General features: G+C 36.9%; 2 protein-coding genes across 3 annotated transcripts; both read left to right on the top strand.

Annotated features, from left to right (window-relative positions):
- Positions 1-263: 263 nt before the first annotated feature.
- LOC139119418 (EF-hand domain-containing family member C2-like) lies at positions 264-7,323 on the top strand. Its single transcript, XM_070683228.1, has 11 exons — positions 264-471; positions 988-1,327; positions 1,599-1,822; positions 2,243-2,602; positions 3,024-3,162; positions 3,371-3,536; positions 3,894-4,036; positions 4,547-4,743; positions 4,937-5,070; positions 5,669-5,959; positions 6,466-7,323. Exons 1-11 carry the CDS (start codon positions 430-432, stop codon positions 6,671-6,673), a joined length of 2,244 nt encoding a protein of 747 aa, XP_070539329.1. The 5' UTR covers positions 264-429; the 3' UTR covers positions 6,674-7,323.
- Positions 7,324-10,250: 2,927 nt separating this feature from the next.
- Positions 10,251-27,542, top strand: LOC139119417 (EF-hand domain-containing family member C2-like). Of its 2 annotated transcripts, none has more exons than XM_070683227.1 (10): positions 10,251-10,748; positions 15,886-16,219; positions 17,050-17,273; positions 20,064-20,426; positions 20,593-20,731; positions 21,806-22,081; positions 22,598-22,794; positions 23,966-24,099; positions 24,687-24,977; positions 25,691-27,542. In XM_070683227.1, exons 1-10 carry the CDS (start codon positions 10,623-10,625, stop codon positions 25,863-25,865), a joined length of 2,259 nt encoding a protein of 752 aa, XP_070539328.1. In that variant the 5' UTR covers positions 10,251-10,622; the 3' UTR covers positions 25,866-27,542. The 2 variants fall into 2 exon arrangements, with proteins under 2 accessions (XP_070539328.1, XP_070539327.1); XM_070683226.1 differs by having other exon boundaries at positions 10,263-10,748; positions 21,782-22,081.
- The last annotated feature ends 138 nt before the right edge of the window (positions 27,543-27,680 follow it).

Raw genomic sequence — 27,680 nt, 5'->3', positions numbered from 1 at the left:
CTGGAGGAAAGATGTACAAGCAAACAAAAACTGTTTACTTCCTGTGGGTTGCTACGTTATGACTTTTTACTCAAACAACTCCTTGCGACTCCTACGCGCCCTAAGTAGTACATAATATGTAAACTTCAGTGCACAAAATTGTATATCACGCAATCCAAAACTGTTGAATCGAATATATAAATAAAATTGTTGCATATTTGATGAAATAAACACAAAATATACTATTTTGGTGCACATACCAGATGTGGCGGATGAATATACACAACAGTCTGGTGAGGGTAGCAACCGAGTCAACAGCAGTCGCTGAGGATATCAGTTCAGAAGGTAACTGAGCTGTCGATACACACAACTGGGAGACACTTACTTTCACAAAAATTGTGCTGATTTCTGTATTATTTTGAATTGATTTGACCTAGACAGCGGCGGAAGATGTCGTTACCATTTCTACCTGGGAACTCGTTCAATCCGAAGGTGAGTGTAATTCAGTGTAGGAATTTTGCAGTGTTCGAAAACAGAGTTGCACACACATGACAACATCATGGCCGATGAAATCGAAGATAAAGGTTGGGAGAGGCGAACTGAATAACAAATACTTGGAACAAATTTCTGAACATCAACACTTAGTTCGTATGGTATTAGAGAAAAGTGTACACGTGTTTTTAAAAGCAGTGTCTTATTATCTCATCAGTCACAAGCAGTTGTACAGCCAGTGCCTGGCATAGTGAGAAATCCAACTTTCTCAAAGTGGTCCAAGACATCCTTCTTATCTGGGGTCCCTCAAGCTTGCTTTATTTCGTTTCATAGCATTACAACATTTCTTCATGTTTCTATCGTTTCGCTTTTGATGTTTTGTGGAAACTTGCGCTAAAAAGGTCTGTAAACAATGAATGTCTATTTCTCAGCCCTATGATGTGTGCAAATCCAAGAATGTTATATTGTAAAATATCCTACTTCACTGTAAATAACAAATGAAATGTCTTTCTACAGCTTGGCAGGGAGAAGTATCACAAATCTCACCACTTCGACTATTGCAATGATGTGTCACTTCTAGTTGGTGAGCACAAACCAGGCATTGGTGGTGACAGACTGTTGGGTCAGAAAGCCAAGCCAAGACAAAGTAACATCCCTAGGGGTGAAGGCAACGCTGCACCAGCCTGGGTTGCATTTGACAGACAGGTACTCTGTTTCGATGCCTACTTCCAAGAGGCTGTCCATGAAAAAAGGGAAGAACAGTACAGAATTAGGAAATGTAGAATATATTTCTATCTTGAAGACGATTCCATCCAGGTGACAGAACCCCAAGTTACAAACAGTGGAATACCTCAAGGTAAAAGGTTATGCTGTTTAAACTTTCATAAACATCCACGCCCAAAAATTTATGGGATACTTTTACACAGAAATTACATATTATGTTAGTAATTTTTTACATGAAGGCATGAAATGCAGAATAACAAGTACATACACATACATGATGAGTACACATCATACATAGCAGTGCACAATGCAAAAGTAACAAAACAATGGACGCTTTAATAATGGCCACACTGTGTAAACCAAATATTAATTTATCCTGATTTTAATTATTTGACATCTTCCAGGTACACTAATCCGGCGCCATCGCATCCCACTGCCTCCACCAAATGATGACCAGTTTTACACTGTAGAGGATTTCAATGTCGGCAAGGAGATCAATCTCTATTCCCGTACATTCAAGATCACCAGCTGTGATCAGTTCACTTACAACTTCCTGCGTAAACTCGGTGTGAGGGTATCTCTACCTGCAGACACACCCGATGATCCGTACACTTCACACAGGAAAGGTGTAAGTATACTGAAAAAGGTTGTGTTTTCAGTAAGGAGATAAATGGGCCACACACATGCCACTGTCACTTTCAGTCAAACATTTTCATTTAATAATGTAATGATGTATTGATATTACTACCAGTATAGATACATTTAACAGTATGGAAAACTTGTTAATATTTTGGTTGAAGAATGCATTCTGCTTAGCAAAGCAATCACTTAGATAGTTTACTTTTTAGCGTAAAAACATTCATACATCATTCAATTTTCATTGTATAGCCCCTCATGCCTTGGATACCCTTACTGTTGATGAAGAGATATTCATTGATTATTTGGCATCTGTTACCAAGCTTCCAGTCTACACTTCAACATCAAGTTTTGAAAGAAAGTTGCAGAAACATATCTTTAATTTCCATTTATACATTTTCTCTAAATGTAGATGGATGAATCACAGCAGCCTCTCCGTCCATATGAGAAAGTTGACACCCTCAAGCAGTTCTTGGATCACGATCGTCACGTCTTGCGTTTCTACTGCTACTGGGACGACACTGATAACATGTTTGGTGATTCTCGAGAGATGATCTTACACTACTTCCTTGCTGACGACACCATTGAGATCCGTGAAGTAATTCCGGCAAATTCTGGCCGTGATGCTGCTCCTATGTTCCTACGTCGTGCTCGCTTGCCTAAGAGTGCTCCAGAGTCCCTCCGACAGCCTGGTGAGATCACAGGACGTACTGTGCTGAATGTGTTTGGACCAATGGGCCATGGTGGAAGATATATTCTTGACAGTCTAAAGGTAAGACATCAGTTATTAAAATTGGAAGCGTCTTTGCAAAGTGGTTATTTCAATGGTAATCTGAGATTGTATCAAATGATAGAAAACTTACATGATTTATTCATAAACAAATTATTGTAAAAAATGTACTGAAACAATGTATCAAGTTCAACAATTAAAATCTGAAATGCAGATGACCTTACTACTAGGGTTAGCATAACATATCTCTTCTTTATTTGAGCAAGGAGTTCATACTAATCTGGAGCAAACAAAGTGAGACAATATATCTCGATTTTCAACTGCCATGTAAAGTTACAGCATTACTTTCAGTGATTCTGATAGGTTTACAAATCTAATTGAGAGTGAAAATGTCAGTTTGTCTTATGCCTCATATGTTTGAAGAAGGCTAGCTAAATCATACTGTCTCTGTTCTTGCCGACAGACTGGTGCCGTGGTAACTGACTACTACAAGGACAATGATCTACAGATCGGTGCTGTACTCAATGTATGGGGAAGAAAGTTTATCCTTTGTGACTCTGATGAATTTACAAAAGAATACTACAGAACTAAATACGGACTCGGTGAGTAATCCTCTGATACCTAAACATTTTTATTATCATTTTAGATCGTGGTTTAATTTTTAATGATGTTTTTCTTTTTTAAACATCCCATGAATGATGTAGCCTTGTCTGTATACTGGTCCAGATGATAACATAGGATCAACATATGTAAAGAAGTTGAAAGGAGAAAGTCATATTTCTCACATGCATGGATTTTTTTCTTTCTCAGACAACTTCGCACCCATTGCCTACAAGGGAGGAGCAGCACCTAGGATGGAGAGACAGTGGCCACCTTACAATGGATTTGGATCAGAAGAGGATTCACTGTGTTCATGCATGGGTCTCCTGCCTAAACCACCTCGCAGAGATTTCATCAAATTCATGGAGAAAGACAGGTCAGTAAGCACAACACTTTAATGAATGTTAATAAAAGTTTTTAACTATTAGTCCCCATGGACAAAGGCCAGAGGAACTCATAGATTTGGTCATGTCTGTGCGTCCATGCATCCATTCACGCAAAGTTCTTAGAGATGCCTGGAGCCATTTCTTTCAAACTTGATACAAGGATTATTCCCTATGTCATACACATGCATTAAGATTTATTTTGTGATACAATCCAATATGACTATGGTTTCCACATTCATTAACCAAGTGGGGACTATGTCATTGACAATGACATGTTGCTGTTTTAGATACTTTGATCATTTTAAGAAATGTTTTATGCTAATTTTTGTTTTGTTATTTGTTTACAGACATGGACTTGACAGCAATGTTTTACGTTTTGTTGCTCGTCTTGACACCACCAAACCTATCGACATTGATAGGCGGTTCATCATCTCATACTTCTTGTCTGATGACAGTATAGCTGTCTTTGAACCACCACAGAGAAATTCTGGTAAGTCTAGTCCACATTGGCTGCCTGACCACATCTCATTCAGTGATCCCATTTACTCCAAATTGACACGCATTCACATCATTGTTGACTATTCGTAGTGTTAAAATTGGAATTATATAGTGGTCTTGGTTCCATAAATTGTTATGCTCATCTTATGATCATCTAATGCTTGATTTTCTAAATAAATTTATTTATGTAAAATGTACAATGAGAATTTTTTTGATATGCAAATTAATTGATGATAATTTTCTATCAGTAGAGAATATTCATTGATCGAAAAATCTTGCATTATCTACTCATGATCTACTTGATTTCAGTAAATTATTTCTCATATTAAGAAAGATTAAATCTTGCTATAACTTCTCTAAGTGTTTGTACAGGAACAAATGAGAACTAAGCAGCATAGAACAGCATTCTTGATTGGTCAGTATATATTTTAAGAGCCACTTGTCAGATTAGCATCCTATGAAAACAAATGTTACAAATTGATTCCATTGATTATGTCCCCAGGTATCATTGGTGGCAAGTTCTTGGAGAGGGGACGTGTTAAGAAGCCTAACCAGCCACGGTTCAGCACTACCCTATCAGAGTATTACATGGCCTCTGACCTCTACGTTGGCAGCCGTGTTGACTTCAACAGTCATATCTTCATTCTCACTGACGCTGATGAGTATGCACTACGTTATATGGAAAAACAATCCGATGAGGTTAGTATATCAGTCAAAGTTAGATTATGAAATATTTGAAGTTCAAAATATACTCACTTTATTTTTTCAAAATTGTCTCAAACAGCTACCAAGAACAAGTAAAATATCTTTCATTTAAAATTCCGCTAATCATACACCATTGTATCACAGTGCAGCTAACTTATGTTGTTGGTTTTTTGTGATCTGACATCAGTTCCCAGCAGCCAACATTGGTGCCATTGTCAGCAAACTGAAGAGCTATGGACAGAATAATGTAGAGCAGGTATCAGAGTTCTTCAAGAGGAATGATCCAGATAACCAGGGCAAAATACGATATGAACAATTCAGGTCAGTATGAGAAAATTACAGTCATGTGTCACCATGGCAGTGGCTTTGTAGTGAAATGTCCATTTCTTTCTCAAATATATTCAGGGAAAATTTCATATTCTGCCAACAGCTGTTTTATCTACTTTGTATCCATCAAAACCACAAAACTGTCTGGCCATGAATGTTTTTTTCAGATTCATGTCATGTGAAACCCAGAACCTGTTTATCCATATTACCCTGTACGTAAATCAAATTGCATCCCTACAAACAATAGGGTCCTACCAAGATCTCTATATTTACTAAATTATTTTCATGTGTGAAAATTGATAACGTCCTCACATTAAAAAATTGGGTTGTCAAGAGTTTGCTTGAAATAAAAGTTTATTTTCACAAAATACCAATCATTCTGTAATAACATCATACAGAATATATTCTTATTGGTTTAGTGTTTTAACCCATCATCATTGTTTGGTCTAAATCCATTGTTAGCAATGGTGATTGTGGACCCTTTTACAGTTAATTACAATTGAATAGGTTAAACAATTAAGTAACCACTGACACATTAAATTAGATGTGACATACGGATTATAACATCTGAACTGTTTCCATTTCCACACAGGAACTTACTAGTCCAAGTTGGAGGAAGTAAACTTGTGGAACATGAGATCATGACCTTGGCACGTCATTTCAGTGACAGACAGGAGGAAACTATTGACATCAACGTGCTTGCGTCAATCGCCCAGGAACAGCTCCGCAAAGACAACTTTGAAAACTTTGTCAAGCTGATGGAGAGCTTCACCCACCACGACACTGATGGCTCTGGATACATTCATCCGGAACAGATCCGTCAGATCTGTCATGCTTTCCATGTGCCCATACCGGATGATTTGCTGAGAACCATCATTTCAAGGTAAGAAGATGTGTTGAAAATTAGTCAACAATTGTTTAGTCCCCTTCTCAGGCTTGCATACCCTAATTTATTCTTGATAAATCAGAAATGTAATTATCCAAGTGGCCCGTCTGTGCATGAATGAATGTGCCCAGTAGAACTGTTACAATATTTATACTTGACAATCTATGGCAAAATAGTTACACTTCCCTACAGTTCAGCTAAAACATTAAAGAGATTTGTCATGACTTAGTCACGCAGCATATAGCTCTATAGAAAGTTCTGAGTTCTATCTGTGCAAGTATAAAGATACATGTATTAATGAAATACTCCAGTAAAGTTTATTTATATGCTCATCCTGATTACACAGAAAATGTCACAAATACAGTCTAAGTATCAAAAAGAAATGTATAAATAGAATATGCAAAAATGTATACATTTGATACAAGTATTGATCTTCTCAATGTGCCCTTTTACACTTTGACCCAATGCTCATTTCCCGAACACATTGTCTTTATTCCATGCAGACTTGAAATGAATGAACAGGGACAAGTGAACTACGCCAGTGTTATCAGATTGTTGAACTGGAGAGAGAATCCCATCACCAATGTCCAATACACACAGCCTCCACTGACTCTGGACCAGAGCTGGACAGGCAACAAACCATCGGAAGGAATCCAATATGTAAATTATGTGGCTCTCATGCAAGTCTTGTTTGGATCTCAGTCATCATAAGGAGAGAAAAAAACTACTAACTTATCATGTCAAATTAATTATAATCAAGTCCATCATCGGGAAAAAAAGTGTGAATTGACAAGATGAGAAACTGACGTTACATCCACATGAACTGTATATACTGAACATTATGTCCATTTCTTTGACACTGAGAAACATTGACAAAAACTGATGATTTCTGAAACGGAAGTCATTCCAAATACTTTCACTGCATTTTACACAATATGTAGCTGATAACGTTTTTATTGATGTTGTAAGCATATTTTGGGCCAACTGTGTGCAACCCATATTCATGTTACCATAGATTGTGCAGACAAATGAACATGTATAAATAAATAAATAAATGTGAAACCAAACTATTTGAAAGCTGTTATTATTTTTCTTTCAAACTTTGTATTGGAAATGCTGGTATACTATATTTTTTGGCAATGACTGAACTTGCGTTGTAAAACTGAAGAACCTCTTGTACATATTGTCTTTTTAAATCTGTGGTTAACATCATTGATCATTGTATTTAGATATGCAACTTAGGAAATCATATGCTAGGACTGACTTCATTCATCTGCCGCTATTCAAATTGGTAAAGACATGTCTCAACACATATGTATATTATAATTATTTGTTTTACAAATAAAAAGTGTTTTTATTAAGTTTATTGTCCTTATGTGTTGTAAATATTGCATTCAGTGTCCTAAACATAGGTAGTGACAAAAACATCACAACTGGGGTTGCCCTATATCAGCCCATTTGACATGCCCGGCCTGCACTCGACAATGTTGACTTGTATTGGTACATGGCTGGACCATGGTCGCTCTATCATGTGGATATAGAGAGAATGTGGCTGGACTGAAGAAAATTTCATGAAATGCATAAATTGACCCATAGAATTCAAAGTCGCCTGTATATGACCGTGCCCTTTAGCTAGCTAGCTAGCTATACTGCTAGCGGACAAGACAAGGGGACAAGATATACAAATTTCTTCAAGATCTATTTTTTTACATTCTTATTGTGATATTAATGTACAAAAATTACAAAGAGATTGCGGAAAACTATTCATGACAAACCAAGGAATATGGACAGAGACAAAATTGAAAGAAGCACATCAAAACTTCTATCAGCATTTTTGCAAATGAAACTCCTCATCTCAAATGAGAAAGAAGAGAGCATACATCTGTACGAACACTATAATAATCTTTCGAATCTCGATATTGTGGCAAATGTATTGTGGCAAATGTCATCAGGCAGGATGCAAATATGGGACGCCCTCATTTAATAAGTCGACAGAACTTTAATTGCTACCAACCACTACGTTTTTGTGTTCCAATTATTTCGTATCTGCCATCAAACAGACAGGTGACAGGTGGCATATTTGTGTTGGCATACTGTCAGTGTCACGGTAATAACTTTCAGCCAGCACAGAGTTCAATTGGTCAAGCAACTTGCAAATGATACTAGTATACGGTGAACCATGCTCTATAATGCACATAGATATAACTTTGAGATCATTGGCCATCTGTCTTACAAATACTATGTCTTTCATATTCAACATATCTTCTTCCACTCTGAAATTTTCGCAAGATATTCCGATATTTGACATGTCATCTGAAGGCAGAGCTTCTATTATTTGGTATCGTGTAAATCACATTGCCGAAAAAAAATCTGAGCTGATGCAATGGCCGAAAGTATAGGCGAACTGCGTATTTAGCCACTGTCGTCTGTTTAATTCTTAACCTTCAAAATCGCCTCACTTTGCAGAAATAAATGGCATTAACGCGTCCAGGTAGTTGAGTCGGTGGCTACAATGGATGTAAAAAATCAAATTTTTACATCCATGGTGGCTACTGACGGACAATTGAAATTTATTATATTACAATTATTTATATTATTTTTTCAATATATAAAAATAACATTGTTCCTTTTATGTGCCAATTCAATTTTTGTTGGCATTTTGTTGCCTTCGTTGTTGTTCATTTTTGCTGAGTTCGCATTTTTCTCTCATCTGCCATATTAAAAATTCGGGCGACCGCGACCTGAAAATAACTGAATTACGCACATGGGACAATCATCGCTATCTTTAATTGATATTACCAAAAGAATTAGTCCTTCGGTGGTTGATCGTTTTTAACTTATTAGACATTGGGTTTAATTTGTCCGGTAAATAGTCGATGAATTTCCCCTGAGAGAAATACAACAACAACAAATAACTTTTTTACCGTGTTTTATTACACTTGCACTCAACAAGAATGAGTGTTTCACGCTCTCAAAATTGCAAATGGGAGAAAAACAGCCGCTATCTCGAAATTGACTCATTTGATTTAATACTCAATTCACATACGTGTCAGGGTTTTTTTTAATATTTTAGACTTTACCCTAGACTACTAGACTTTGCTCTAGACTAGACTTTGCCCCAGTCAAGACTAGTTCAAGTCGCAACTCCTGTGATGTAAATGTCACTTGAACGCCACTTCGCTTGCTCTCGATCATTGAGAAAGTTTTTTGCTTTTAAAGTTTGTGTTTTGGAAGATAAGAACGACATGGTAAAAACTGATTATTCAGCAGACCACCATAGGAGTAGATGTGAATGAATGGTTGTCGCAGTCGGTAGACGCACGGTTACTCTACCCGCAGTCCCCTGTGATATATTCCGCTCTTGGACTATGCGTCCCATAGACGTGTGTACATATGTCTGGCTTGGTTTTTCTCAGGCATATGTACACACGTCTATGGGACGCATAGTCCAAGAGCGGAATAGATCACAGGGGACTGTGCTCTACCCCACCAGAACCGGTGGGGTAGAGTAACCGTGGTAGACTGGAGCTTCGAAACGCTCGCCGAGTGCATCCATAACGTGATGGAAATAACTTTGAGATTATATCTAGCATGAAGATGATTGTCTATATTCCATCCTCCTCCCAGCTTACTACGTTAACAAAGACGATAGTCTAAAAAAATAGACAGCAGAAAAAGGATCCTTTTTACTACTCTCTACGTTTCTAAAGCAAGCACACTACTTCTCACTACCTGCATTTGCCTTTCAAAGGCGTTGTACATAGTTGTGTTACTGTAATAGAGCGCCCCCAGTGTCGGTCTTTGGAACTTGTGAGCCACGTACCGAGTACCTTTCATGATCATTGGTTACCATATGTACAGGGTTGAGCGAGGGCGATATCGATTGAATTTTGATGCATTTATAAAATTCTCCACCTTTTTAACAAGGTAAAACAATGAAGTGCTTATTTAACATTCACCTAGGTTGACTCAGGCGTTGAGCGACATAATGACAAAACGCATATTGTTTAAGTCACTATGGTATCAAATGGTAGTATACAAACATTTTCGTTTTATTGACGATGATTGGCTAATTCTAATATAAAAATTCGGAAATGTCATAGTTATTCAGTTTTTTGTTTTTTCCTATCCTTTCTTGACTTAAAAAGAGGCATTTGCGGGTGAAGTTTTGATTATAGTAAATCAAAATTTTCTGTAGTCATCCCTGTGTAAATAAAAATTGACGTTTTTATCCCAGCCAATGAGGATCTTCGTTTCTCGTTTGATTGCACTTTGATGATATTGACATATAACACTGTTGACTGTATAACATTATAGCGCATCTGACGACATAACATTGTTTGAATTTCGTTCCATGCATTGGGGACAGTTGCCTATGTGCGTCAAACGTCGACAAGCAACCACGCGCCGTTCCTTTAATTGTACACCCTGTTCTTCTCCGTTGTACACGTACATAAAGGGCCATTGAAATGTAAAATCTGGGACTATGCCAATCGCAAACAGAGGAACACACATAGGTTAGGTGGAATAAGGAGCGTTGCAGGTTGTCTCTGGTGACAGCCGTTGCGGATTGTCACGGCTTTCCTTGATACCAGTGGATATGTTTTACTTGGAATGATGTATTTCGGGAAAGTTAATATTGTGTACACCGATTGACGGCATGTTAGGTCGACGACTGACAGCCAGCATGCCTTCTAAGACGGATGACGAGGTTGACAGCGAACAAGATCTCAGCCAATCTCTGCCGTTCCTACCCGGTTACTATCATCCTCTTAATTCACGCCATGTAAGTACACCTGAGACTTTTCAAACATCGGTAAAGTCGTCGCTATTGAGATTTTTCTGTCGTTTTGCGGCCGAACACGACCTAATTCCAAGGTTTCTGTTTGGTACAGATTATAAAATCATAATTATTACGCCGACTTTCAATAACACAAAGCCAAAGAAAAAACTCAATCAAGCTACTACAGTGTACTTTCGTTAAACCTAATTCGTCGCCTTGGTTACCATTGTCAGGTAGGCTGCCTGCAATATTAAAAATAATTCTGCAAAAACGTAAAAGTATTGGATTTTTTTTAAGAACTGATATGACCCAAAGTATGGTAGAGGAACGTTGCCGTGTGGTGCCAAACCTAGAAGCCGTGACCGTATCTAAGCACTAATGAAATGTTCTGTATAGATGTTTTTATAGTCCATGATCGTGAGTGCACAGCGATTCGAAGATGGTGACACAGGGTCCTTCCCTTTGTTTCGCCTTCGACAGTTATTTACCGCTTCTTTCAGGCTTCAGCGTGAATAGGCTGAATGGAGGACATGAAATAGACATGAGTGTTTTTGAAATGAACGCATTGTGTTGGAGTGGTCAGATTTCACGAACTGTCGACCTTTCTGCTCGACGGAACAGGAATAGTTGTACCTCTCTGAATAATTTCACGGTGTCAGATATTGTTATCAATTTTCAGTGAAGTGAACAAGCAGCAACTCAAGTTCAAATATTTACTCTTCGCTTCTGTGTTTTGACTTCTCTCAATTCAGCGTATAATGCTTATTTATTTGAAGGACGAGCACGCTTTGAAATAGCAGCAATGAAATAAACAGTTCAGCAGATACTCGGGTTACATCTGCTAGTACATTTCACTTCAGATCGATTCACTACGCAATAAAACGCACCACGAGCTTAGCGTGCTCGGAAGCGTGAATTGAATCGTCGCTCGTTGCCTTGTCAACCAACCACGGTGACGAAGTTTTCTCGGGTTCAAAAGTTGAATCGATCAGATGCACCGAACAAATATGCCTGGTTATCGTTTTCAAACGCTATGCCATGGAAAAATTTTATCCACTGACAGATTCAAAACACTAGTGAGATGGGAACATAGATGACATAATTATATGACGATTTACGTTCAAATTATAGGTCATAACAAAACGATAGGCACTGAAATCGCCATGGCAACATGCTTTAATTATGTCACGACATGAGGTAATCGATACTCGGCTGGCGGAACAAATTTGGACAAAAATCAGCAAATATTGAACATAGGTACTACGTCCTTCAGTGTTCAAATTAAATTAGGCCTACATTAGATTTCAATTGCTCTCTACAATTCAAATATGTTGCCTTATTTATTCTAAATGAAAACGCAATCTGTTTGTGAATGCATATTAGAACATTGATCTAGTTTGCGAAAATCTGTCAATATGTTTTGTACTGGAACGTAGCACCTGAATAAAACGACGCCATCTTGGTTGCCATAGTGACAATCAACTAAGCTGACAGCCAGCCCTTTAAATACACTTTAGTGAGTGGGAACTATGTGGTTGATCGTTCCGGTGTCTTGGACAACCAACAACCAAATGAGAAACTATTTCTGGCGTGACATGAGAAGATGAATCGTTTTCTGTAACGCCATCGGAATAACCCTGTCTTGGCTACAACAATGGCTTGAGATGGCAATCTAAATTGTCACAGGCCGATGGCCGTATTTTTGACAATTAAATTCTCTTCTAATTGACACGGTAAACCACTACCAACGGGCCATGTATTGTATCGCGGTAACGTCCTGTGTTGCCCTAAAGCCACATACCCCGGCAACTCAAAGGAATTGTGTAACGGACCACGCTAAAACAAACCGTGCAATGGTTAAAATGCCATATATCAAAACATGTGAAACATAGGAAACACTCGACTGCAGACTTTTGTTTGCTGTAACTCCGTTTGGTTTGAAGAAGCAGGACAAAAGTGATAATCTATTAAAAAAGCGGTGCTGAAATATTGGCTAAAAATTTATGTTTCACTTTCAGCCTGTTCTGTATTATCTTGTCAGTTAGGCTTCCGTAGAAAGTTTCCTAACACATCTCACAATGGCAACAGCAACGAAATCGTCGTAAACTGACACTGGCACCAGCCATTATTTGCAAAACCTGAGCAGTTATCTTTTCACCAAGGACTAATTTTGTTCCGATAATATAGTTAATTATTGCTAATTAGCATAAAAAAATCAATTAGTTGCCCTCCTTGCCGCATAGAACAGTAGTAAAATAAGCTTCATTACTAATTGAATCGATAATATGGTCTTTTTGTCCCCTTTTGCGTAGCTTACTTTCGTCTGAACCAACAGGTTCGAATAGTTAGAGGCAGTTTTTTTAATCCTTAAAATCCACAGCTAACATCCATGGATTTAGCAAGTAAACATGGAGTCAGAGCTATTCATGTGAGAAGTTACAGCTAAGGAGATCATGAATGACTAGAATGAGCCATGTCTCGTCACAAAACGACGGTCAATGTTGACACATAACATGCATATAACTGAAGTATTGTCTAGGTATAGCTTCATTAGAGTTGGCCAGCATGCCTCACTAGATTAAACTCTTTGGCATTCAGTTGAATGGAGTAGGGGTCTATCTTGAGGCAGTTGGAGCGAAACAGTGAATTTGCATGGAGTTGGAAAAAGGGTAGCTTGTGTTAGGCAAGTCTTGTCCGGGTAAAATACAAAACACTGAAAGGTTTCTGCATGCAAGATCATTTACGTCTTCCACAGCTGATGACAATCCAGAGTTGAGAACCTTCAGCAAACATGAGTCACTTGACAAATTATTCACCACAATTCACAACCAAGAGAAATATATCCTGTTTTGAATTGTGTTCTCTACTACTTGGAATGTGTACTAGCAATTCGTACTTTCCTCTAGTACTGTCTACTCACACCTTTTCACGTGCATTGTGTATTTTACATACTAGAAAGAAATGACAAAGTGTTTTCTCATTAAAATAAAGATATCTACGTAGGCGACACTCAGTAACACCATAGACACCAGGGTCTATGGTAACACCTATCATACTCTTTGAACTATGACAAAATTTTGCTCACATACGTCCATATAGTGTCGATACGAGTTCTGTAATTGTAGATAACGTAACATTATTAGTGAAATTGAGTTAATTTTGTTGGAGTAACTAAGAACATTTGACATCGCAAAAATCGCTAAAACCTTGCACAAGCCTTGATTTTATCTTCTGTTGAGGACATGCTGCTACTGTAGTGTACCGTATACTGTCATAGTGTGCCTGCACAGCGTTGCTGTCGCGTAGAGCTGTATGTGTAAACCACAAGATGGGAACGTTTAATGATAGATGTGCCCACCAGATCTTTCAAGAGGTTGGTTCACGGTCCTCCACAATTGTGGAGGGACCGTGGTTGGTAATAGCAAAAAGCGCCGATAAAAATGTTTGACTTTGTTTCAGCATTGCATCTTTTTGCAAACAAACCATACGGATGCTCATGGTTGGAAACTGAAAAGGTGTGGAATTCTGGGGGAAGTATAATTGCTCTACCTTTTCTAAGATAAATGTAAAATCGTGTGAGGTGCAAAAAACCAAGTCTTGCTCGTCCTCATTCTGCATACGATGCCCTCGATTGCAAGATCTAACAGTGATTCCCCTAGAACTTTTACACACAAGAACGGATTTTTTTTCAGTCATGGATTTGTGACGTCATTTCAGAGTTCAAGTATAAGTTAAAATTGAAAGCACATCAGGCTGTGATGAATTCTGCCCAAAAAGACGATTACCAAATCTACATAGTTTACTCTACAACGATGGCAGCCACTACCCGTGCCTGTCATTAACCTCCCTGAAACCAAGGCACGCACCTACTTTACAACGATGCTGATAGAACCCGCCTGTATGTCTCTTTAATACACCGTGGACTGCACAGGTCATATGGAATATTTATCCAGGGCGAACAGTCATTGTGACACTGTCACGCACAGCATGTTCCCTCTATTGGGACTTCTTCATGGATTCTTTTGTCGGGACACCTTCACGATAACAGACGGTATGACAAGAAAACGACCCTTGGAAAATAATTATGGCAAACCGTGTCTCCATGTAGAGGACCATTCACTCTCTCAGTAACCGGTAACCATGAATGCGAAATTGCGTATACATAAATATTGTCAAAATTTTCGGGAACTGGTTTGTGCGAGTGTAGCGATCATGTAAAGACCGGGTCAGATCAACAGGTGGTTTTATCATCCGAACTATAATAAGATACACTTTATTACAAGATGCATTAAAAAGCACGAGGTAGATTCTGTTTGCATACAACATGCTCTTATGACACAATAATTACGGAAATGAAAAGTTCTGTATGCCACAGTCCCTGAAGCACATCTGTCAGTGCGGAAATCCGAGTGCGCATCAATGTGACTTCTTCGACTTGACGGACAATTACAAGTAAATACATGAACTGTAAGCAGTAAACAAAACGACTATTTCAATTCCGTATCGTTTTAAACCCGACGTATACACGCTCCTCTGACCGGTATCGTCGTGAACCCCACGCCTCTTTACGACAAACGTTGTGCTCAGATTCGTGGAGTGGAAATAATGCTCTGGCTAGGCTGACCAGCTGCATACTGCGGCTCACCATTCGTGCTCCATGTGGTACAGTCACGTGACTCAAAGACCTGTCGCTTCTGGGAAGTTTTGCAATGTTCATCCCATGAAGAAAGGGCCTTATTGAATTTTCATTTTGGTGGTATTAGAGAGCAAACGGCTATATAATTAAAGTTTGGTTGTCGTTCGGGCAGACTTTGAATCGGTCCTAGTCGTCAAGGCGGAAACAGATTTGCTGTCCGACCGATAGAATGGCTGGGGTAAGAGGGGACGTAAACTTAGAATGGATTTTTTGTTCTAAATCATGGAGTTCGAATGTTGAAAAATGGGCGTTCGTGTTAAAAATCATAATCAGTTCTTTATGGCCACTGTTTGAAGAATTTTGAGTGTTTTGATCGACAGTTGTCATGCTGAGAAGTGGTACAGGAAACAATTCGCAGATAACACATTACGCGTTGCTATGGGAGACATGGCGCACTGGAAGACGTACTGGTGAACTAACTTTACGTTATCTTACTATTTGCAGATCGCTCGAGAAAATTATCGAAAATCTCAACACTTCGACTACACGCACGGTGTTCCCCAATGGGTCGGAACGAGAAAGCCGGGTATTGGCGGCCAACCTCTCCTGGGACAGAAGCCAAGATCGCGCCAAAGTCAGCTACCGCAGGTGGACAGATCTGTGCCAAAATGGATCGCTTACGACAAGAAGATTCTGGTCTTCGACGCTTACTTCAAAGAACCAGAATTTATGTCGACAGATCGATATAAAATTAGGAAATGTAAGATAAAGTTCTTCTTGGCCGATGACACGATACAAGTTGTTGAGTTGGAAACAAGGAACAGCGGAATGACACAGGGTAAGATATCTTTCCGGTTCTTATCGGTAAACTTCACATCAATTTTTGTTCTAAACAAACATCTGGGATATTGGATCGTAATTTTTTCATTGTATCGACCATGAAAGTAATATCTCCGCTGCTACATCCATGTATGGACCTACCTATAAAACCAACCTCTTGAAGAATTGATTAATCCGCAGAATTTTGCGTGTCAGAAGTGTGACAATAAGCTTATGGTCGACAAAAATTACCGACAGCCTAATCCACGAATATTCATCTTGGCAATCGCACTGAAAAGCATATGGCATGTATTTGTCAACTTTAAAACGGCTGTCGTGAGTATCGTACGTCGGAAAGTACACAACCACAAACTCTATGAAGAATGGCAAATAGTGTACAATTAGTAATATTTTTGACAATAAGATACTCAGTAACTTTATCCCATCTGTTTCTCCATTTACCAAACCGCATAAGTAATGCTTATGCGATATTTGAACGCCAACACCTAAATATGACGACCCAATGTTTTGGGGAAATATTACAACCCAAGGTGGCCGAGTTGACCTTTGACCGACTTTCCATATTAGAGACCCTTGACTCCACGTATAAACCTGTCTGACAACTGATGAGTTTGTTCAGCTTGGGATAACTATGGAAACGTGCCGAAGTCTAGTTTAACTCGTACAAAATACGCACAATATGGATGCCTTTAATTTGCACATTGGCACAATACAGACAATATCATGAATATGAACACCTGAGCCAGTTGTTCAAATCCCACTGAAGCCTTTTCAAACACCAAAACCTGTGAAAACTAATCTTAAAGTCCGTCTGTTTCTCGGCTACAGGGCGATTTTTGAGCAAACACCGGATAAGAAAACCTCCACCAAACGAACACGAATTTTACACAGCAGACGACCTCAATGTTGGTCAAGACGTCACCTTCTACGACAGAACATTCCACTTAACGGGCTGTGACAAATTTACCAAAGAGTTTTTCGAAGACATGGACATCAAGGTGAATACGCCAGAGAAAGCTCCAGACGACCCTTACCAGAGACGTAGAGACAGGGTAAGTTAAATTATCATGACGACGACATTGTGCGTCAACCGATCGTCAACGGAATTAATGTCTGACTCAAGATGACGCATAATTATGATGCAACCAAGATCTTGATCTCATCCGGGTCCTATGCGGTTGGCAGCACTTCGTCCTCTGTATTTTCTGATATGTTTAACTTTACATACTTCATCTACTTCTTTGAGATTTGTGTTTAGTTTCTAGTTATTGCTACGAACCATTATTACAAAGCGCGATTCATGGTCTATTGTGTAAGAAATCGGAATCGTGCCAGGGTAATGAATGTCAGGATTTTTTTAAAAAACTACAAGCATGACCGAAAGGGGTGATTACTGTAATAAAGTCTGAAAAAGAAAATAGAACAAAGTGAATTACTGCAGGCGTACAGGAGTCTACTAGAGTGTGAAGTTATCAACATGATTTTTTTGGTTAATCGGTTTCGTTGCTAAAGACCAATTTTGAAAGTGGAAGAACAAAGCTTATAATCCTTAAGTTTTAAACATCTGACATGACCTTTCTATTCGGCTAAATAAAACAGCCTTCATGGCATATGGACGTGCCCCAGTGCTACCTCCTCTCCAAAAGTGTGTGTAAATATTGAGGTGTAAAAGAATATTTTATTCTTAGGTCATTAATATCTCTATTCTTCTTCATTTTGCCTGCGTCGGCAATACTCAAAGTAAACTGCTTTCAGAAGTGAAATTAAGTTGACGTGAATCATGAGACTTTGACCTATGCTTCATGTTGCGTTCCCTTTTCACTAATCAATAAAAAATGCCTTCATAATTTATTTCGAGCGCTGAGTTTTTTTCACATCGTTCTTTACTTAACTACAGGAGAACAACTCGAGCAAAGAGAAACAAATTATCAGTGTACCAAGTCTGTGCCGAAAAAGCTCTTACATTCATTGTCGCATTTGACCCAGGACAAACTACAAATGATTTTTACGGGCGAGGAAAATAAGGAGAAGGAGTTTGTAATTTTTAGAATGACAAATTAGCCATAGATTGTAATTATTTGAAACTTAGATTATCCACAAATGACTTCTTTGAAAATTATTTGACGCTGATATGGATATTTTCCATACCTGGTATGCAAAGGAAACTTCACACGGATTTTGATGAAGTCCGTAAGAAAGTTTGGATCGCTGTTTTGTTTCGCTCTACAAATTCAGCATGTAATGTCACTGATTTTTTGACAGGGATTTACGTACACATTAAATGGGAGGCGTTGCAGTTTTTCGAATTATTTCCTTAAAATAAATGTTGTGGTTCACAGTACAAGTTGTGGAATTTTGGCTTCCAGGCTTCAGAAAGAGATATGTGGTTCTATAACCTCATATAGCAAAGGAATGACACGGAGACAAGTGTTTGGCCGAAATCCGGGGTTATGCATGCACTGCCATGGCAGGGGCGACGAGGCGTCATAGCGGCCTGAATGGCGGTACCGGGCTCTGGCTACCGTGCATCGGGCAACGTGTTACCGGCCGCCCGCAGCAGACCCATGACAGTACCCCCCTGGAACTTTATTGTATAAAGTAAGCAGTATAAAGACGTACAATATTTTTTTTTTGTGAGCTGCTAGCCTGCAGCGAGGCTTTATTTATTTATTTATTTATTTTTTCTTTTGCGGAGGGTGGGCGGGGATTTTGTGGTGTGAACTTGAGCGTGGCAGAAGTTGAAATGGACGAGCTATAGCTTTGCTCACGCTGATATGCGCATGAATAGTGACGTGGAGAGGGTGACGCAAATTGTTTAGATAACGGTGAAGGGGGCAGTTGGTAGATAGGTTACGTCATAAGTGCATCCAGCTAGTGGTAGTAGGTGGCGCATGGTGACCCATATATGTCAAGGTCTAAACCCTTGTCCCCGTGTCCTCCCAGACGTTAACAATGATTATAGCAAAGCCATAATCACTCATATAGCAAATGTTGACGATAATGGACCAAATTTTTACGCCACTCTACAGTATTTGAATAGTACAACATATACCACTTTTATCATATGCAAGATTTATCTAACGTACCGCATGGTATCAGCGTCTCTACTGGGATTGAATGCCCTCATCTATAAATGATATTACAATGATCACAAAGACACTAACTTAACTGCTACATCACTTGAGACACAATCAATGAACACAGAGACATGAAGTGATGAAACATCACTAAAAGTGGCAATTGACCCCATGCATGCAATTTATTTCTCTTGCTCCGACGTCTATGACTTTAGTTATGATAATTATCACCACATGTTTTTAAACTTATTCTAATTAATAATTAGTGTAAAACATGTAGTGAACTGTACTTTTTAATCAAATCTGTGTATTGTTATGGAAAGCGCACTGAGACGCAGTGTAGTGCGCTCTTTTACAAGAAATAAATTATTATTATATTATTATTATTATATGATTACAACCTCGTCTTGGACATAGATCTTTTCATACACTTATTATATGCGAATAAACAGATATATGTCAAAGACGAGGTTGTAATGCAAAAGTATGTAAAATTCCTAACAGAATAAAATACAGACAAAAAACATTCCAGACAGGAAGATAAATCTGACCTTTACGCACTTACCAATGAATTCTGAAGTGCAAATTAAAGTAGCTTGAGCCCATTAATTTCGTGGAACCCTAGACAACCAAAGCTTGAACATTCATAATAAACGCTACCCTTTAAAATGTTTTACTATAACCTCAACTTTGTTCTCTGATAAATATACATTAATTCGTTATGATCTCAAGTCCTAAACTTTTCCTTGTTTTTTTGTGTAACAGGAGTTCGAGGCGTACCAATCCCGCCGTCCTTACCAAAGCTCGGACACTCTTAAGCAGTTCCTGGAATACGACCGCCAAGTTCTTCGTTTTCATTGCTACTGGGACGATAGTGATACCCTCTACGGCGACAAGCGAGAAATGATACTTCTGTATTACCTTGCAGACGATACCATCGAAGTTCGAGAAGTTCTTCCTCCAAATTCCGGGCGTGAATTGATGGGCCGTACCTTCTTACACCGTTCTCGTGTTCCAAGACCGAAGGGGGATTACTTTTTGCCGAAATTAGGTGACAAAAATGCTCCTCTTGTTCTGAACGTACTAGGAAGCGGACGACATCAGAGACTACTCTTGGATAATTCATATGTAAGTGTTTTTAATTCCAAATCTTGGAACTTTTCATTTATGCTGGGGAGCTCCGTGTACTTTGAACCATTGCCAAATGTGCTTGAGAATTAATTTCTGGCACGTAGTTTCACAGATGATATATTTTCACTCAAGTGACAAGATGTTACTTCTTTTATCTTCAAAGCCTGGGCCAAATTATCATGAGCACTACAGAGACAGTGATCTCATCATTGGAAAGACGGTCAACGTGTGGGGGCGTAAGTTCTACCTGTACGACTGTGATGAGTATACCAAAGAACACTTCAAGTCCAAATATGGAATCAGTGAGTGCATAATTAATATGGCCTTTCCAAATATGGAGTTACAGTGTGCATAATTGACCATGTAATCCAAATATGGTATTGCTGTGTGCATAATTAATTTTCAGCCCAAATATTGAGAGTATGCGTGCATTACCAAAGATTTGCTGTGTTGATTTGAAGTGGCATGCTATTAGCCTTCTTCAGCAAAAATACTAGAGTGAAAGAGAAACAGTTTAATCTAACTAAATATAAGAAACTGCAATAGTATTTGTGTTTTGTAGATCTTTTATTAATCTAAACTTCTTTATAGAACTTCTGGCCTTTTACTTATCGAGACTTTCGGTTTGAAATCTTTACATTAACCAACAATCTATAGATTCTGGTGATATTTTGATACAGAACTTACATAGAATTTAATTTTACAAATGAGACTGCCTGCCTATAGTTGTATGGCCCTAGAATATTATTTTCATCAAAAATTGTTTTTGTTATGCATGCATGGCCACAAGAGAGGAAGAGAATCATTGTATTTTGCATCATAAAACAGAGGAATGAAATCAATATTTGAAATTATAGGAGCAATATAACATACCGTATTTATCTTGATTTCATTATTGTACTAAATATCAAAATATGTCTTCAAAATTTTTCTATCAACTGTTTTGTAAGCAATCAATATGATAAAAAATTGACAAATTCAACATTAATAATCATCAATTTAATTATTTTGATAACTTTCACAAAAGAGAAATCGTATGATATGTTTTTCACAAGTAATTTTTTCCCTGTCACTCTCAATATAACATTTTCTCCTGGAAATAAATATTGAACCATAATATATTAATATTTACCAATTGTTGGCTCAAATCACTTAGTCTTTATACATCAATACAGCTAGCATTGCTCATGCAGTAAAGAAATAATAACGACATAGGTTCTCCCTAGCATAGTGATTTTAACCTGAACATACCTAACCATCAGAGATCTTGTAAATATTAACAGCCTTTTTTATTGTGTGAACTCTGATTTTTCCTGGCAAGTTTGCTTTTCTGTTTGATTGTTTTTTGGCAGCTAACTTGCACCCTGTCAAAGCAGGCACACCAAAGAGAGTCAAAAGGCAGCTGGAATACCCTCCATACAATGGATACGGAACTGACGAAGACTCCCGCAACAACTGCTACCCAAGTCCCTTGATCCTCAAACGAACTGAGAGGGACTATCACAAGTTTGTTGCCAAGGACAAAGAGGTGATGAGATTCAGTGCAAGAATGGAAACCACTAATGAGAACCACACCAGTAGAAGGTTTATCATTTCTTACTACCTGGGTGATGACACCATCTCAATCTATGAACCTCCAAACAGAAATTCAGGTAGGGGAAACTGACCATTCATTTTAAATCTCATTTCTTCATCCTCTTAAACTGATAATTATTACCAGTTACTATATCTGAATTACCTTTAGACATGTAACAAGTTTTGGCCATCTGACTGGACTACAGATGAACAATACGTTTCATATACTGAGAAAATCATGCTAAAAACATTTTTATAAACACTTTTCATAGGAATTCTTTGCGATTGCCATCTTTCAAATGTTAAAAACCTAGAATCTTGCCTGTCATAAAATGTGTAAATTTTAAGGAGAAACACGTAAAGATACCTGTAGGATAAATAAAAAGTATTACTATGATGACCAGAATTACTTTACAATAAATGGGATAATATGCATAGTTTGCATGCATTCTTCAGAACATATTCAGTATCTCGTAAAAACTGTCCCTAAAATCTTCAGCAGTTTTGTTTCAATTCTAGTTTAGAGGGCTTAAATTGTGTAGAACAGCACTTCTATGTAATTATTATGTAAATTTTTGGTTTTTTTCCCTCAGGAATTGTGACTGGAAAATTTCTTGAGAGAGGCAGAGTGAAGAAACCCAACCAAAATCAGTTCACAGTAAAACCAGTGGAGTACTATACAGCTAGTGACTTGTACGTTGGAGCCCATGTCAGGTTTAATTATCATGAGTTCTATATCATGGATGCTGATGAGTTTACTCTGAAATACATGGAAAAGAACAGAGATGAGGTAAGATAATGTACCAATCATACACTGTTTGTTTGATTTGATTTGGTTCACAGCACAATACTGTGATCAAAACACAAAAAATTAACACAAGAAAATGGACTAAAGTAAATGTGCCAGAGAATGGCAAAACCGTATTTATTATGGTCCCACGATGGCACTTTATATTCATCTGTCATTTTGGTTTTGTCTATAATTTTGTCTTTTTTTCCCCATGTTGCATTTGCAAATGTGGTATACATGTATGAGTAGGATCTGTTCCATCATTTCATGAAATACTTTTTTGAACTTAAATCTGTTCATGAATGTGTTACTGTTAAAATGTAGGTCAACAAGTGGGGTACCACAATGGCACCTTTTCACATTCCAACACACCATACTAAGGGTTCATTCTAAATAAAAGGCATAACCCTGGTTTATGATATCGTGCCTTTATAGTTCTTTGTACATTTTCAGTTTATTGAAAGCTGGAGCCACTCCCCTGTGTTTTATTGTGCTATGACTATTGTATCTTCTTTGACATGACAATACCAAGGTGACCTAAAATGTGAGCGTACTTATTAACAATGGAAAATACCATAAAAAAAGTGTAAAACAGTTATCTTGGCACAAACTGATCATGTCTATTCTTTTGCTGCCATAGAGGGCACAGTCGAAAGGAGAGAGCAATTATTGACATGTTGCCTTACAAATATTTAGTCATAGATTTCTGGGTTGTGATGAGATATACCAAATGCAAATTGAACATTTAGGCTAAAAAGGTTCATATCCTGAAATTCAGTTTGCTTACACAATTTACAGATGTCATTGTTTATTAAAAAGAATGAAAAGTAACCTGAAATCTTGTTTGGCTATTCATGTCATTATTAATTAAGACAAGTAGAACAATGTGAGTGCAAATGTCAATATTTTTGTCACCTTTATAAAATATAGTGCAAACAGTTTTTTCAAATCAAAACAATTTTTTTTAGATTTCTCCCAAAATTTTGATTAAAAACTGTAGCTAATGGATAGTTATGTCCATTTGATGCAAAATTGTCAGAAGAATTATAGAAAAAATCATTAAAAATTGGTAAAAATTTGCATTAAATTTTGGTGGGAAAATTTACAGCACTCATTCAGTTAACACCTATTTCTCAATATATTAATCATTTACAAAATACATTTTGTCCAGTTTCCTATGGCAGACATCAGGATAGTCATGGAAAAACTGCACTCAGTAGCATCCACAAATGTTGATGAAGTTAAGAAGTTCTTCACAAAGTATGATTACAGGCAAAGTGGTAAAGTTCCGTTTGAACTCTTCAGGTAACAAATTTCTCTGTATCTTCTATGCTTCTGAAATTTTTAGTGATATTTTTGATACTCCTAGACTGTAGTCTAATGCTGGTGTTCAAGAACTGTAGCTGAAACTTGCACTGCAAAGCATACATTTTTAATTTTTGAGTATACATGCTGAATACTAAATGATTTTATAATGTACATGCCAACAAATGGCTCAAATATGTAAAGTAATCCATAAAAGATCCACATAGTAACTGACATATTTTGAAAGAATAATTTTTCTATACTTAGAAGGCCTACCTTTTTTATTTAAAGGAAAACGACAGTCTAAATGATTGTATGTATATGGTCAGATGGGTACCATGACAAAACCAATAATTTTCAACTGAATGTTTCATTATAAACATGAGTCTTATATACTAAGTATGTAAATAAATAAATAAGTAAATAAAAAATAATAATAAAATTAAATGAAATAAAAAAATTAAAAACATGATATAAATATGTAAATATGTAAAATAAATAATAAATGAATTAGTTTGTGAAATATAATTTACTGTGTACACTCAAGTATTATGGCATATCATTTTTTTATCATCTTTCCTATTCAGGAGCCTATTGATCAAAGTAGCGGGGGATGAATTGACAGATCATGAAATATTAACAGTGGCAAGACAGTACCGTGTAGAAGAAGTTGCTGAAACCACACTGGATTCTATACTGTTGGGAGCACACAACATGCTGAGAAAGCAGAACTTTGACAGCTTCAGGAAGATAGAAACGGTTTGTTTTCATCGTGACATTGACAGGAAGGGATATCTATATCCAGAACAGGTGAAGAGTGTTTGTCATTCATTGAAGGTACCATTAACAGATGATATCATGGATGATATTTGGTCAAAGTAAGTACAAATGTAATTGAAAAGATTAAATCAAGGGTTGCCTTTCAAAATGCAGATAACTATCTACATGGTGATGTCAATTTTAATGAAAGGTGTCCTTTCAATTGTTTTGTCATCATCACTATTTTTGCAGTGACAAATATTGATATCCTCATGCACAACTGTGCAAAAAGCTTGTAAAGTTTGGAAGAAATCAATGTTTGCACAAAATTATCACATCAGCATTCAAATAGTGAACTCGTCTGTAAAATTGTATTATACTGATCACACAGACTGATAGCCAGAAAGTAGCTCAACTTAAGGGACTACCTGTAGACATGGCATCTAAAATAAACACTTATTTTGCACTTTGAATGAATGCAGTGTAATAGAATGCATGCAGTTCAATGGGTTTCACAATAATAAAGTCTTTAGTTGGAAACTGATAAATGTAAAGTAATATGTACCGTGCAAAATTGATTTGTCTAAGATCCACTTAACCCTAGTTAATTACAATAACAAAATGATTATCGGTATCTATAAACCTAAATAAATAATAAAGACAAATTTCTATTGTCAACACAAATTTCTAATTTCAATCAATGACAAGGTTAGTTTGGATATTAAAAGCACTGAATTCCTGATTGGCATTGAATTAGATTTGATATTTGAATTTCAGTGCTATAGTTTAATTAAAATTTACTTCTGATGTTTCTTGTCCCTTTCCTGTACAGGATGACGAAAGATGACCGAGGACGGATTGATTACAATGATTTCATTAAACTGATTAACTGGAGAGATAACCCAATGTCAGGAGCACAGGGTGATTTCACAAAGTTACAGCAACAGAAACGAGCAGCAAGCTCCGTAGATTACAAGGAAGTCATGGATTACTTGTATGGAGAATGATAAAACTACACTATTTTCTGCTGTAATTACTGGACAGTTTGAATTCCTTGAATAGATCAGGTTGGGCTAGATTTAAACAAGAAATTAAGATAAATATATGAGTAATTTAATTTCACATTCTCAATTGTGAAATGTTGTCAAAAAGAGGATTTATAGAAAATGCCAAGTCAGTTTTTTGGGTAACAAATGAAAATCTTACAATTTTATGGCTAATTTTCTTTAGTGAATCTTGCTCAAATAAAAAGATGATATTTGTACATTTTGTAAACTTACTAGTTACTTTACCTTTAATATTCATTTTGTTACCTATGACAGAGTGTAGGTAATATGTACAGGTCACATTTTTTGTATTTTATGTGGAAATATGTTAGTACTGCATGCTCATACTACGGAGTTTGTAAACTCACTTTGTGAGCTTACAGCCTGCAATAGCAATGGGTGACCCATTTTTTTGATATCTGAAAGTGAATGTACAAAGATAATTACTTTACCAAGGGATTAAGATCTTTGTAATATATCCTAATTTTTTGAATTAAAAATCTTATATTAGTACATTCTATTTGAAGCATTCTATGTTTCTGATCTTCCAAAGAGAAAAATGTCAATAGGTCGAATAATATACAGGGAATGATGTACTTGTCCAAGCTCATTATGAAATATGTATTATTGAGTACTACAAAATAGTGGGGAATTTATTTTTTTAATCATGAATGTAAGAATTGAAAATTACATTGAATGTCAAATTAATATTTGATTTTACTTTATGTGAGTTTATATTCAACAGAAATTTCAACTTTTTGTTCTAACAAAAATGATTCACAGGCTTAACTTGTTGAACACATTTGTCATAAAATCTAACTTAACAATCTAAATTGTTCAGATGTAACATTTGTGTGGAAGATACTGCTCTAGCTACTGACAATCAGTTATAAGTGAAACAGCTACACTACTGTCTATTCAGTGCAGTTTATGGGATACATTCTTTAGAAATCTAGTTGACAACTCACGCAGTGAAATGGCTGAAGAAGTACTTAAGTTTTGAAACACGACACTGTGATTTCTTGGTCTTCATTCATAGATTTTTCACTTTATGAAAAAATTGACAATCACAGGAGTACATTTTTGTTTAAACTTGACTAAAACAGAAAACAAGAAGAGTCAAGATTTGTAAAACTGTAATTATAACTGAAAACAGTAAAACTCATGGCACTTTATGAAATATTAGCCAAGACAACTACAACAGTACTGAGAGATATAAAAACATGTCTTTTGAATAAAACTGAAACTCCGTCCATTTTGCTTGTTTATAAGAGATCATGTGAAATTTTATCATTTATAAAAGCCAGCTTGTAGTTTGATTTGTTAGTGAAAGTATATTTTGTGGCGCTGTCAACCTCACATTTACAAAATTGCATCAGCTGTAATATAAAAAGTGATATGCTAAGACTGTCAGCATTACACAACAAAAACAACCTTTATAAATATGTGTTATCAGGAGACATGGAAAGCCAAAAGATGGCTTTGAAAATGTATAAAGAACAAAACTATTGAAACTGTAAATTTGTAAAAAATCCTTTGTGAAGTTGTATATAATTACTTTCAAAAAATAATTGTACCTTCTTGTAAAAGATGCATATTCTCTACATTGGGAATAAAAATTACTTTTTTGCTGCTGAACCTGTTCTGATGCATTGTGTGACCAATAGTTTTTTTGTGTGTGAAATTATGGTAAATGAATACTAATATCATATATGGGGACTAGAACATCAGCCATTTCTCTTAAATTACAACTTACACATGTAGCAGGTTGTGTTC

The sequence above is a fragment of the Ptychodera flava genome, chromosome 19, assembly GCF_041260155.1.
Source record: "Ptychodera flava strain L36383 chromosome 19, AS_Pfla_20210202, whole genome shotgun sequence".
NCBI lineage: Eukaryota > Metazoa > Hemichordata > Enteropneusta > Ptychoderidae > Ptychodera > Ptychodera flava.
Note: the sequence above shows the minus strand (reverse complement) of the source record. Positions and strands in the feature narration are given on the sequence as shown.

Bases quoted from the DNA above. Each gene is read 5' to 3' on its own strand.
- LOC139119418 (XM_070683228.1), top strand. From the start codon at position 430: ATGTCGTTACCATTTCTACCTGGGAACTCGTTCAATCCGAAG. The intron at 3,163-3,370 runs GTGAGTAATCCT...TTTCTTTCTCAG, and splicing joins CAGAACTAAATACGGACTCG to ACAACTTCGCACCCATTGCC. The intron at 4,744-4,936 runs GTTAGTATATCA...ATCTGACATCAG, and splicing joins TGGAAAAACAATCCGATGAG to TTCCCAGCAGCCAACATTGG.
- LOC139119417 (XM_070683226.1), top strand. From the start codon at position 10,623: ATGTTAGGTCGACGACTGACAGCCAGCATGCCTTCTAAGACGGATGAC. The intron at 16,220-17,049 runs GTAAGATATCTT...TCTCGGCTACAG, and splicing joins GAACAGCGGAATGACACAGG to GGCGATTTTTGAGCAAACAC. The intron at 24,978-25,690 runs GTAAGTACAAAT...TTTCCTGTACAG, and splicing joins ATGGATGATATTTGGTCAAA to GATGACGAAAGATGACCGAG.